The 13379-nt window shown below is 37.5% G+C and overlaps 1 protein-coding gene across 1 annotated transcript in view; it reads left to right on the top strand.

Annotated features, from left to right (window-relative positions):
• The window catches only part of tacr1a (tachykinin receptor 1a), a 59681-nt gene extending 49213 nt beyond the window's left edge, over nucleotides 1–10468 (top strand). Inside the window, exons 4-5 of the mRNA XM_033972840.2 lie at nucleotides 4244–4440; nucleotides 8893–10468. Of these exons, the coding sequence (XP_033828731.2) occupies nucleotides 4244–4440; nucleotides 8893–9217 (522 nt within the window). The 3' untranslated portion in view covers nucleotides 9218–10468. The remainder of the gene's footprint in view (nucleotides 1–4243; nucleotides 4441–8892) is intronic.
• Nucleotides 10469–13379: the final 2911 nt, after the last annotated feature.

The raw sequence follows: 13379 nt of genomic DNA, 5'->3' as shown, positions 1-13379 counted from the left end.
TAGTTTCTCATGTTCCTTTTTTCTGATGTTCCCATCACTTGTTACTGCGATGTCCACCACAACGGCTCTGCTCTGTTATACGCCAGTTGGTTCACCATAACTATTCTGTCAATCTGTATCTGGAAGTCCCACAGGATCTTGGCTCGATCATTCTCCACTATATTTGGAGGTGTTTCCCACCTTGACTTCAGGGTCTCCAGTCCATACTCTGCACAGATGTTTCTGTACACTATGCCGCCACTTGGTTATGCCGCTCCATGTATGCTTTCCCTGCCAGCATCTTACACCCTGCATTTATGTACTGGATTGACTCAGGGGCCTCTTTGCACAGCCTACACCTTGGGTCTTGTTTATGTACATTGAATTTTATCATTTTAAACTACAATTTATATCATGGAAGCACATGTTAGCATGCTAGTTGCTATCAGCTGTAACGTCAAATCTCCACTCTGGTGCTTATAAACTCGTTGTGTGGTGAATAATTAGGAGCATAAGGTAAGTGAGGAATAACGTCAGTCCAATGTAAAACTGTTTACAAGGAATTAGATCAGCTCAACAGTAAAAATTATTTACAGCACCTTTAAATCTATGAGGCAGATGTGTTCTTTGTTTAACACTCAGTTCTGCTTTCTGCTCATATTTTCCTGTTTGAAAACTGGTTGCAATCTAATACAAACCATGTACAGCAGAAACCTGATCATATTCTCAATGGTCTCATCTCGCCTATATCGATGACAGGTGTCCTTGATCTGGCTGTAGCTGTACCTTATGCCCAGACTCTTGGCTTAATGAGATGACCTCCACATCAAATACAACTGTCCAGCACCACAACCCTCTAGATTCTGTGTGTGTCCACTAATGATGTCTCCACTTTCTTCAGGTGGTATTTGATTAGAGTCACTCTTTAATGCAGGAGAGTATGATAGCCCCCTAAAAACACTATATACCATATTATATGAGAATAAAATATTCGTATAGAAATGTTCCACCATAGTCTGAACAAAATCTAGAGATGGTTGTTATTGTTTATAATCACATCAGGCTTTAGATGTTGTTTAGATGTTAAAGGTGCACAATTATATATAACTTTTCAATCATGTGAATTTGTTGCTGTGTTCAGTATTAAAGAAGTGCTTTTGTCTGTAGTTGTAATCTATAACAGATCATGTGTTGTACATTTTAAATGTTGCTAAATAAAAGAAACAAGTCCACTGACTAAACAGCATCACAACAAAGACACACAAAAAACACAAACGACAGTGTCTTATACAAAAATACACTAACAACATGCACAGAGTCTGGATTGTACTGTCAACTTTTGGATTAGGATGAACCATAGGCCATTACTCCTCCAAGCACGAATTATTATTATAATTTTTTTCTTTTCATAACACAACCTAACAACCCCAATGTATTTCTCCTTTTATTTAATATTTACTGAAATGACACCACCCCTTGGTTTAATGAGTTTTCCTTTACATCAAATACCCTGCCCATGTCCAGCACCTACACCTCTACAATCTATGGTCACTATAATGACACCTTTTTTGCTTCACATTTACATCTCAAACACTGCACTTCAAACAGGACCCAGGCTGTTATGTGGATGTATAGCTCCTCTTTTATTATTGGGGAAGGGGAGGTGCAATCACCTTGAATGCATCACATCATACCATTTATCTTTCATGACACTGGGGGCAAAGGAAGAGAGATATTGATGCTCACAACTGGTATAGTGAAACCTAGGTGGGCTTGCCAAATTTATCCAGTAATGAGATATATTTTGGGGCTGACACGAAAGATGGCAGCGGAGGCTTACGCAAGAGGTTTTCAACAGCTTACCTTACAGCTCATGTCATGATTTAGCAAGTGCTTCTGGGAACAAAGGCAAGAGACATTATCACGTGACACAGTTCTTTTTAGGAGAGGTTGCAAGCTCAGAAAACAATTTAAAAGAAGTAGTAATAGTTATAGTATGAAAAAGTAATAGTAATATAATGTCTAAAATTGGTGTAAATGGAGAGACTGAAGACGTTATAGCTCGTTAGCAGTCAGAGCTATCGCTTGGCACCATATTGTACTGAGTATGGATTCAACAGCCTCTCTCCATCAATATCTTTATACAAAACCATTTGACTGTATAGTGTGCTGGAAGGAACTTACTTGGGACTCTCTTGTTAAAGATTTGTCCCCACTAAGTGATTTTTTGGCTCTGAATGGCAGACAAAAACATGCATAAACTGAAAAAGTAATGACTAATGAATGATCTGTACATAATGCATTGCTTCTTGGAACTGCTTAACTTCCCTGTGATGTTCTCTGTAGCAGCAGAGGTTCTGGTTTCCTCTTATATAATTTATAAACTGTATGCACTGAGATGAAAACCAAACCAGGTTTTAGAGCCGATAGATCGCAATATAAATTAGCATTTTCTCTCTTTCTCTTATTATTACAAGAGAAAGAGAGAAAATGCAGAATTATTATTCTGCAATGTTTGTATTGCTATCAAAGAGAACATAGTAAGAGACAAAATTTAAATCTGTCAACTGGACAAATCATTGTAGGAGTGAAGACGTTTCACTGCTCATCCAAGCTGCTTCTTCAGTTCTAGTCAGATTGCTGGTGGACACTGCCTTATGTCTGTCTGAAGGGAGGACTTAACCACACTGAAACTGTAAAGAGCTATTGTCTCCAGTTTCAGCCTTAACAACCCTATTCAACCTGTATTGTTCTCTTTGTTCCTGTCTGTTTTGGGTCTGAGGATAGTGTTGTAGATCTGTGTTGTAGATATATGAATGAGTAGCATCCAAACCATGCAGATCATCCTTTCTGTGCATTACTCGGTTAATCTGTAAGGTTGAAGAAAATACAAAGAAAAAAAAAAAGTTTATTTACCAATGTTTTGGGTAAATAAACCATGCCCACTTGAAGACTTTCATCTTATGCATTCATCTTTGCTACCACAGCATATGCTATAAGTAATGGACTATATAATTTAATATTTTGTTTATTTTGTTTGTTATTTTTTTCTCTCGTTCTCTCTTTTTATCCTACAGACAAAACTATTCATTTTAAACCCCACAAAATCCCACAGTATTTCTTCTTTGATGGCCAATACAATAGCTCACCTAACTTTACTTACTGCTCAAAACTCTATGTTCTAAACATTTATTTTTGTCATACAGTTGTCCTTGTTACTTTACATGTTTTGTCTACTTCCATTTGCCTTCCTGTTGATGCTGTTATGTCATGCTTGGAGGTTGCTTAAATGGATTTGCCAGACTGTAGAGAGAGCTGTCCCCTCTGATTACTTCCCAGGTGTGCAATAAGTGTGTGTAAGCAGTGTATGTTCCTTTGTCTCGGATCATAGATTCCATACTTTCAAAGGCTCAGAACTGTTTTGCTTGACTGCCTTTTCTCCTGTGTATAATCGCAGCTGCACAATATGTTGTATATGAATTGAAATTGCATTTTATGTTCGCACAGTTATCAAATCACAAAGACTGCAATAATTAATAATGTCCTCTGCAAAGAGCAACTGTCCTGTCATTTTATAGAAAAGCAGTGTACCTGTAGGCAGTGGTGGAAAAAGTACTCAATTTTATTACTTAAGTAAAAGTACATATACCGGAGCAAAGAAATAAGTAAAAGTATCACCACAAAAATTGACTTAAAATATTAAAGTACCCCTTTAAAAATGTACTTAAAGAATAAAAATTAAAAGTGTTTTGCACATTATTCTTATAGGGCTTCAAATGTAGTGATTGATACAGAATTTTCTTCAACAGAAACAATTGTATCCATGTTTTGTTCTGTTTTCATTTGCATATTTTTGTTTGTTCAAATTATGAAAACCTCAGCCTTTTCAGCAGGTCTCAAAACAATAAAAAGTACTTACTTTTCAGTCCATTTAAAAAATGTAGTGCAATAGAAAGTTAAAACTATCTACTTTAAAATTTACTAAAGTAACATACAGATACATAAAATTTGTACTTAAGTACTTCACTACTTAAACTTTCCACCACTACCTGTAGGGCAAATATGTTCTGAATTCATTGGATTCTTCTTTTCAGTTTAGATCTCAGTCTTCCCTGAAATGGTAAATTTAATTGCAATACTCCTCTGTTGCAGACCATAGCTGAAATTGCTTACCGATAACCATCTGACATCATATCTCCTACAACACACCACTGTAAGCCCACACTGTTTAACTTTATACCTCCTTTGTTTTGCCCTTCCTCAGGTGGTGAAGATGATGATTGTAGTCGTGTGCACGTTCGCCATCTGCTGGTTACCATACCACGTGTATTTCCTGTTGCACCAGTTTTTCCCAGACATGTTTGAGGAGCGCTACATCCAACAAGTCTATCTGTTCATCATGTGGCTGGCCATGAGCTCCACCATGTACAACCCCATCATCTACTGCTGCCTCAATGACAGGTCAGACACACACATGTCTGCCAGATAAGTCTAATGGGATTTCTGTGCCGAGTTTGGATTGTATATCTGTGTGTGGGATTCTTGTGCTCCAGCCTATCCTTAGGAGCCTACTTTTTAACAAATCATTTCTCAGTTTCTTTTTTTTTTTGTCAATCCATTGGCTTATCTCTAGTATGAGGAAGGTGTTTCAGCCAGGATATCCTCGTTTTATCGACAGCGTAATCTGTTCATGGTTTTTAGCTTCCATAGCTTTTTCCTGTTCAAAAATATAAAATTTTGCTTTAAATTCTTAATCACTATGGTAACAGTTCTCATCATTCTGAAACCCATGGATATAATTCTCTTACCTCAGATTATCAGTGGTTATGTTTACAAACACATCAAAAATTTGATTGTTATCGGATTTCTGGAGTAATCAGATTATTGAAATGCCATGTGAACAATTATATCTGATAAGAGTAATCTGATTTCTTTCTGATTTTTCACACTTGCACAGGCTTGGGTTTGCAGAGGTTTGGGTTCTTTTTTGTTTTTTTGTTTTTTTTGCCATGTATATGTACCCAGTGTTTAGTTTTTGCCTCTTTATTTGGAAGAAGTCTCCACTTTTTGTTAGTAGCATTGGTATTTTTAAATATTTCATGCTGTCTGCTAGTACACAAATCTAAACCAGAAGGGAAGATACTGGCCAGAGCAGCTTTTGCAAATATTTTCATCACACAAAAATGTTGACTAAAATCAAACTATTTCAACTGAATTCAGTCATCTTATTCTTTATTTTGATCATTTGAACACCTTTTGAAACCTTGACTTCCACATCTTACTTCCCCGCCACACATCAGACTGAGAAATCCCATCATGCTCTTCTCTCACTGTTACTGTGACAAGGTGCTGCTCCTGGAAGAATCTTGTCGCTTCCTGTAGAGAAATCCCACTCTGTAAAAAGACCTCGTCAAACTCCGAAGCTGAAAAAAAGTTCTCAGGGGACTGAATGGTAGACTTGAGTTTACCCACCTGTCGCAGAAATGGCAGCACATATAAACACACGGACATGAAATATCGCCAGTCACATGAGGGTAGCGCAGTTAGCATTCTTGGTGCTATAAGTAGCTCCTTGCACTGCAACAAAATAATTATATGGATTCATGGTTAGGAAACATGCAATCTAATTGTGATTCAGTGCTTTTAATGCAGCATCCGTTTTCTGTACTGCAATTTTACACAGAGTAGGGTCATATAACTCTTGGGCAATTCACTGTTTTTCAAATCATGTTTTATCATTTTTGATGCTACAACATTAATTTATTTTTGCTGACAAAAAAGACATTGTTGTTTTTATAGCTCCAGTGGCACATTAGACTTTTAAAATGTTCATGAATTGTGATGAATTTGATTGTGACAATGGATTCAACAATCAAATCAGAATTCTTGCCATAGTTTTGCCATAGATGTATTGGTGATTTTTACTTATTTATTTTATTGAATGAGGTGTATTCAGAATTATTATACAAGCTGTGTAGAAAAGTTTACTCAGCATGTCAATCTGAAAAAAATATCTGTTTGTATCAGAAAGCTTCAATTCAAGTTTATTTATATAGCAAATTTAAAACAACTTAAGCTGACCAAACTGCTTCATAAAAAACAAAAAACCCAAATGCAAAGCAAAAAAAAAAAAAAAAAAAATCTATTCTCACTCAGCACTCATTAAAGACATGATCATAATAATAGCTCCCTCTGTTCTCCTATAGGACCATTTTGCTGTGTTTGACAGCAAGAGGAGGTGACATTTCAGCCCGAGACTTTTTGATATCGATTGTCTTGTGCCAGATGATTGAAGCAGAGTTGTGATCGATTGCTTCCCATCCTGTCTCCTCCTGTCTCGTCACTTCACTTTGAGAGACTTCTAACTCTTTCACCTTTGACCTTTGCTGTTTTCCTGCCTCCATTGTCCAAACTTGTACACATTATCTACATTATTTGTCATTATTTATGTGGACCCTACTTTAACGCAGCTTATGGTGAAGGGCTGGTCAAATGTGTGGTTTCCTCTAAAAGGTCAGAGCAAATGTGTGTATTGACATTTGGTGCTAATTACCCTTACGGAACAGACTGATGGACCACAAGCTCTGCCAGGATTATTATTATTATCTCAATTATACACAATGCACTTCGCACTCTGCCTCATGGCGCCAGTGCAAGACCTCAGAGTTTGACTACTGATTAAACAAGACTGAGCTGTGTTGAAATTGGATTGGGAATTGAATATGAAATATGTGGTTCTTCAAATCAAAATTCATACTTGTAACTATTTTCATAATCTGAAATGCTTGCAGTGCACTGAGAAGAGAGAGAAGACATGTTTCCCCATATTTTTTTAAGCAGCATCATTTTGTCCATATTTTGAAGTTAAAGTTTTAACTTTAATTTATGTTTGACATAACTGACACCAAAACAAGTAACTATACAAACCAGTCTGGACATTTGCCATGATGGTAAAGCTAACAACTAGCATGCCAATGCATACTTTCTAAATATTGGACAATAAAACATTTTATAATGCTCAAATACATGGCAAAACATGGAAAAATGCAGGTACATGCCATTTAATTTACTTTTTTTTGTATATTTATTGCTGTGCCTTCATGTGACATAGATGATTTATATTTTATTATGATCTTTCTAAACAAGCACATTATACTCACAAATTGAATGCACAATAGACATTTGAGAATAGCCAATCCATCTAAGGCAATGATCCAAAGGTTAATGAAACAAGTCTGAGCTGCAGCCTGCAGGATGAGAGCCAATCTGGCAGCCGCAGACCATTTTCACAGGGGGAAGTTTTCACTCAAGTTTAGAGTAATGTGTTATCACCCAACAACAAAATATACCTTGACAAAACCACACACTGCATTTTAATGTGGCAGTTTCACACTAGGCAGAGATTTAGGTTCAACCATTATTCCAAGACTAGGAAGGCTATTCTGACCTTAGGGCTACAACATGAATTGCAGTTGAATCAAAATCACAATTATAATGAGCACCATTAGCACATTGCAAAGGCTGAGATTTTCCACCCTAACAACAACATAGCCGGGTTTATTCTGCCTAAAAACTGCTGACCCTGTAGTTTATAACTGTACAAACATGTTCTGAAATGTGTTTGTCTTCTCATATTTCAGTCTTGCCATCAATTCTTTTAGATGTGTTTAAAATCCTACATACATCTCAAATCACAATTACTACTGTTTTTGTGCCACTGGGCAAAGCACGCCACCTGCCTTGTGATTGTGACAATAATGTAGTAAACAGCTGTGGAAAAAGGTAAAAACAAAAAACAACATACACACACAATGCTTGGAGTTTAAAAGTGACATGCAGTTTAAAAGTCACAAGACACTTTTCCATTTCTTCTTTTTTGCAATGTAAACTAATAAAATTTCTTTCCACCAATTAAAGTACTTATGAAAAGAAAGACATCCGGCTTACAAATTTGACACCTCACTGTGCTGTTATGTCAGAAGATCCCACAAACGGACCATGTAATCTGGATAACTTGAGCTTGACTGAATAGAGCCCGTGTGTGCACATGGAACAGTAATGTGCTTGATCAGCTCTGCTCCTTCACCTGTCTGAGCCCATGGTGGAGATGTCACTCATGTGGACACGTTTTTTAATGAAGAACATGTACCTGAACCATGTGAGCTGACCTTCTCTAGCAGATACAAGACTCCATTTCATGATCTGTACTTTTGATGTAATATGGGCTGGGCTGGTGGGATGTGTAATACAGAGTGAGGGGGGGATAGGTTAGAAGACTGGCTTGTTATTTCTAGAGCAGAATCTGAACAGTCTTAATTACGGTATGTGTCAGTTTTTAGTAATTGGTTTGTTGAGTGAGTTGTCATTAAATTAAAATTATCATAAGCAAAATAAAATGCTGGCAAGCTTTTTCGGGTAAATATGTATCTTGTTTTTGTGGGTGTTCTTTTAGTTTTAACTTCACATTATTGAGAATGTGGACTGTTGCCTTATTGTAGTTGATTTGTTTTAGGTTTTCATCTCATGTGATTTTTACCATTGCATGTTTTCACAGGGTATCTACCCACCATAAAAACTACATTTTAACAGACCCAGCAAAAAAACATCTCAAACATTTCATTGACATTTGCTTTGCAGTTGAAAAGAAATCACCAATATCACATTTCTATAGAAATCCACTGGTCTTGGTCATAAAATACATTACATAATCAATTCAATTCAATTCATTTATTTTTGTAACGCCCAAAATCACAACAACAGTTGTCTCGAAGGGCGATCGCAGAGTATCGCAGCTTCAACTTTTAATTACCAGCCACAGAAACACCATTATTGGCAGTAATGTTTTCTACCATCTATCCCACTTAGTTTTCTTCCTTCTACTTTGATCTTATATTGTCTTTTTTTCCCCACCAGGTTCCGCGCCGGTTTCAAACAGGCTTTCCGCTGCTGCCCATGCGTCCCCCGTGGCTCCTACGAAGGTCTAGAACTCAAGTCGACCCGGTACCTCCAAACCCAAACCAGCGTCTACAAAGCCAGCCGTATGGAGACCAGCGTGTCCACCGTTCTCCAGGTAGGGGATGACGGGGACCAAGCCAAGGCTAAATCTGTCACCGCCTCTGGGTCAGCTCTCCTCAACTCCTCCCTGGACCTCACCTCCAATGGCTCCTTGTCCCGGAGCATGTCCAAAACTGTATCGGAGGCGTCCAGCTTCTATTCCAGTAACAACCTTCATGACTAGAAAGGGTTGGAACGATCTGGAGAGAGTGAGATTGTACTTGTCACTGCTTTGGCGTTGTCTAAAAATCCAATGTGAATTTGTAAAAAAAACAAAAAAAGTGGCAATAGATTTGTAAATATATTGGATTAATGAACCCAGGTTATTCACAGTGATTTGTTGCTCAAATGTTTAGAACATTGCTTTTAATGGCAGTATTTGGCTCACGTCGTTTTTGTTTGTTTTTTTCATAGAAGTTATGATTTTTCCTACTATACATTGATTAACCCACCACTTATTTTAGTTTCAAACATTAAATGTTCTACAGTTTTTTATCATTTGAGAGTTTGAAAATTAGTGTGACGCTAACTTTACTTAAATTTTACCTGGCCAAAATGAATCAATGAATGAATGCGTGAGTTGTTGTACATTTCCAAGTGTTATCCCAATCAATGTCTTGTCTTGGGAGTCCTGTCTGATGCCCACCTGGGATTGATAAAAGAGACTTTAAGAAGACTCCCACACACTGTCTCACTCTTGGTTCAGTTTTATTAGTGCAATGTTTTGGTTCCTCTGACCTTCCGTTCAGTCAAGTGCCTCTCCTCCAACGCACCTGTTGCCCAGTCAGTTGTGTAGTCTACTCAGAAACATTGACAAAAGAAAAAAATCATGTTATTCATTTTAGAGCTTATTCATCCATTTCCTTCCACTTATCGGGGGGCCGGTTCGCAGGGGTAGCAGTCTAAGCAGATTCCCAGACTTCCCTCAACCCAGACACTTCCTCCAGTGGGACCCAAATGTGTTCCCAGGTCAGGATCCTGGTGGGACATGCCCAGATACCTGCTAGTGCCAATGGCTTAAATTGGTACAAAGAAGCTTTTTAGTAAAAGTACTGGACATTATAAATTCAAGTCCCAGCTCTGATGAATGTTAAAAACTCTCTCTCGTACTGTGCAAGGGATCCCCAGCTGCTCAAGTCAAACCACGCCATTCCAATCTGAACTCATTTTAAATTTTGGATTGAACAAATCCATTTAAAATCCCAAGTCTCCTGCTCTCTTTTCTCTCTGTTCTCTCTCTTTCTCCCTCTCTCTCACTCACCAGAATTACACATCCTCATTCACACTAGCTCCATGACTTCACACCATCTATTTTAGATGGAGGCTCCGACATGTAATTGAAAAGTCATGAACACACCGGCAGCCTGGGCTATGTCTTCTTTGAATTCAGCCCTCCCCAGGAAAGAATCAACCTAAAACATTTGTCATTTGTGCTAAAAAAAAAAAAAAAAGTGAAAAATTGGTCTGAAGTTTATCGGGGGTTTTTTAAAGCTTTTTTCTGGGTGTTATCAGGAATTTGTCTCAGCACAGTTCTGCCTGTCTGCCAGAGTCCCATATATTCAGGAAGGAGTAATTTGATTTTTTAGAAGCAAAAATATAGAGGCAAATTGTGTATAGGCATTTAGTCATATGGTGGGTGTGAAAGATAGTACAAGTTTAAATTTTAAAGTTTACTTTCTTTGGTACATTCTTCTCTCATTTTTTTGACATTCATTATAACCTTTCTGGTGGAAAATCTGCTATCTCTATCGAGATAATATTGTTTGCCTGGATTGTTTTATTGTATGGCATTAAGCTTTTGGTATTTATTCAATGTTTTTATTGTTCAAAAATGCTTTGAAAAGATTCATTCTTATCATGAGCAGGGTTGTCTCTTCACAGATTCTTCTTTTGCCTGGTGGCAGCACACCTATACCTGCTTGTCTCCATGGAGATAAATTTAATGCCACATTGCAGAAGATTCTATCTAAGTAAAGAAATAACATATGGAGACAAGTAACAAAGTTAGTGTACCTTTAAAATAAGTCATTATAAAAAGAAAAAAATACTTTTTTCAGTGCTGGAATATGAATTGTGTTGCAACTTGTACTTTAGATAGTGAGATGTTTTCATGCCAAATGCAGAGTGGATAGCACTCCTGCAGTGAGATGTCTGCTTGTTCTCCTTGTGAGTTTTTTTCTTGCTTTGGCCATATGCTGCATACAGTTTTATCCTGATGAATACATGAGTAAGAGGGTGGATAGTTGTCTATTGTTTCTCTGTATGTCTTATGTGACTTAGCCCTGCCAGGCCCACTGCCCACTTTCATGTTGAAAGTAGGAGCAGGATTTCTGCTGCAAAAACAGGGTGTGTAAACAGTATAAATACTCTGTTTGTGGGTACAAAAATATGTATTTCTCTGCATGCATACATCTTCAGTTTGTTCAGACAAAAAGCCCAGAACCCAGAACCTCCACTTCTTTCAGATACCAAGACCCTCCATGTGCATGCTGAATATACTGAATATTGTCATGGTAATAGGTCCCATAGTTGCTACTTGTAACCCTCAAACATGATAGTCCACCTTCACTACCATCCCATCCTCCTTTTTAGCTTTTTTGTGTACTTTAAAAAAGTGGTTTTCTGAAGACTATTGAAGACCATTACCTAAATCCTAGACTCACAGGAGCACCCAGCTGAGGACTGTTAAATGTCCATCTGAATAACTTTAGGGTCTATCACTGAGCGGCTGAAAGGCTCCATCAGATGAAGAGGATGAGGAGGGGAGCGCTCACTTAGAGACACAGGAGAGAACCAGAGAGTACATATGCTGGATGAAGTTCAAACTAGTAAGCTAATACATTGTTAAAGAACTAAACTGTGACAATCATTTATCTAGTTACTTATTTTTATTGTTGAAAATTAAAAAAAATAATAATCACCCTGACTGACATGTCAGAATAATTGGCATAAACATAAAATATAATATTGTTCATATTGTAAAAGACTATCACTTCCTGGTAATAGATAATAATGAAAAAAGGTTATCCAGTATCCATCTATAATCATTAATTAAATACTGAAATATAAATGTTTTACTCAAACTGTATAATTAAAGTTGCCAGTTCTTGCATATGTGTTTGTTCCAGGTTGAATGACACCTTAAAAGTCCTATATTACACAAAATGGACTCATGTGAGCTTTAAGCCAAGTTATAGTGTTGTTATCTCCTCATAAACATACCTGGAGTTGTGTTTTTTTCATTCACAATTGGATGAGTAACTCTTTATTATTAGTCTGTCTACATCTCCAAAGCTCAGAATCCTCTGTTCCACCTTGTGATATCATGAAGTGGTTGTTTTCAAGTTAACAGCTACCGGTTTGGCAATTTCCAGGGCTGAAATTATCCATGATTGTAGTGAAGGTGTATGGAGTTTACACACACAGTGGAGCATGTCCTGTATCACCACATGACATCCCAAGGTGAAACAGTGTGTTCTCTGTTGGAGAACTCAGCCTAAATATGCAGGATATGTGTGTTAAAAATATCTAAATGAAACAAAACACAACTCCGGGCCCTTTAATATAACCTAGTAGCTAATGGCAACTTAATCTAGCACCTGATCTGTTAACATAGCTATAATTATATTTTCTCTCTCAGTGGAGCTTTTCATCTATTTTCCTTGCATACACATTAGGATAATGCATTTCACACAAGAAAGCTTTCCCTTTCACTAGCCACAATGCAGTGCAACTGGTTACCATAGTTGTCTTAGCTGCATTAACACTCTATGTACACATCTCCATTCCCAAGTCTAATTTGTGAGCATGTTTTTGTTGTTGTCAGTCCATGTTTGAAAAGACTAAGAAGTATCTGTGGTGTGTTAACGGCATTTCCAAAGCACCTTCTTATTCCTGTGTGCGTGAGCCGTGCCAGGTGTTATTGGATTTTTAAAGTGGAGCGGTGTGCTTTGATGAGTGTGAAGTTTGTAAAATAGCACATAGAGATCAGTATGTTCTGTAGGAGACAAGAGGAGGGAGGACACACAGGGACGAAGTCTGCAGTGTAACTTGAGAGAATCTGCTAGAAAGAGGACAATCAGACAAGGCATTGGTCTTACTCAGTAGTATAACATAACTGGCCTATTCCTATTTAAACCGTTTTATCAATATGCATGTAGGCACAGACTAGGAGAGGCGTTCAACTGCACGGAGTATGAAGCAGGCAAATATTAGTTTGTGTACTTATTTTAGATCAACAGACAAACTACAGTCCTTCCACTGCGGTCTGCCACATGTGTTTCATTGTTTTGAGCCGCTACGTAAACATGAATGCAAAACCTACTGGACCTTCAATGTGTTTACAA

Source organism: Periophthalmus magnuspinnatus, chromosome 9 (genome assembly GCF_009829125.3).
Source record: "Periophthalmus magnuspinnatus isolate fPerMag1 chromosome 9, fPerMag1.2.pri, whole genome shotgun sequence".
NCBI classification, from domain to species: domain Eukaryota; kingdom Metazoa; phylum Chordata; class Actinopteri; order Gobiiformes; family Gobiidae; genus Periophthalmus; species Periophthalmus magnuspinnatus.
Note: the sequence above shows the minus strand (reverse complement) of the source record. Positions and strands in the feature narration are given on the sequence as shown.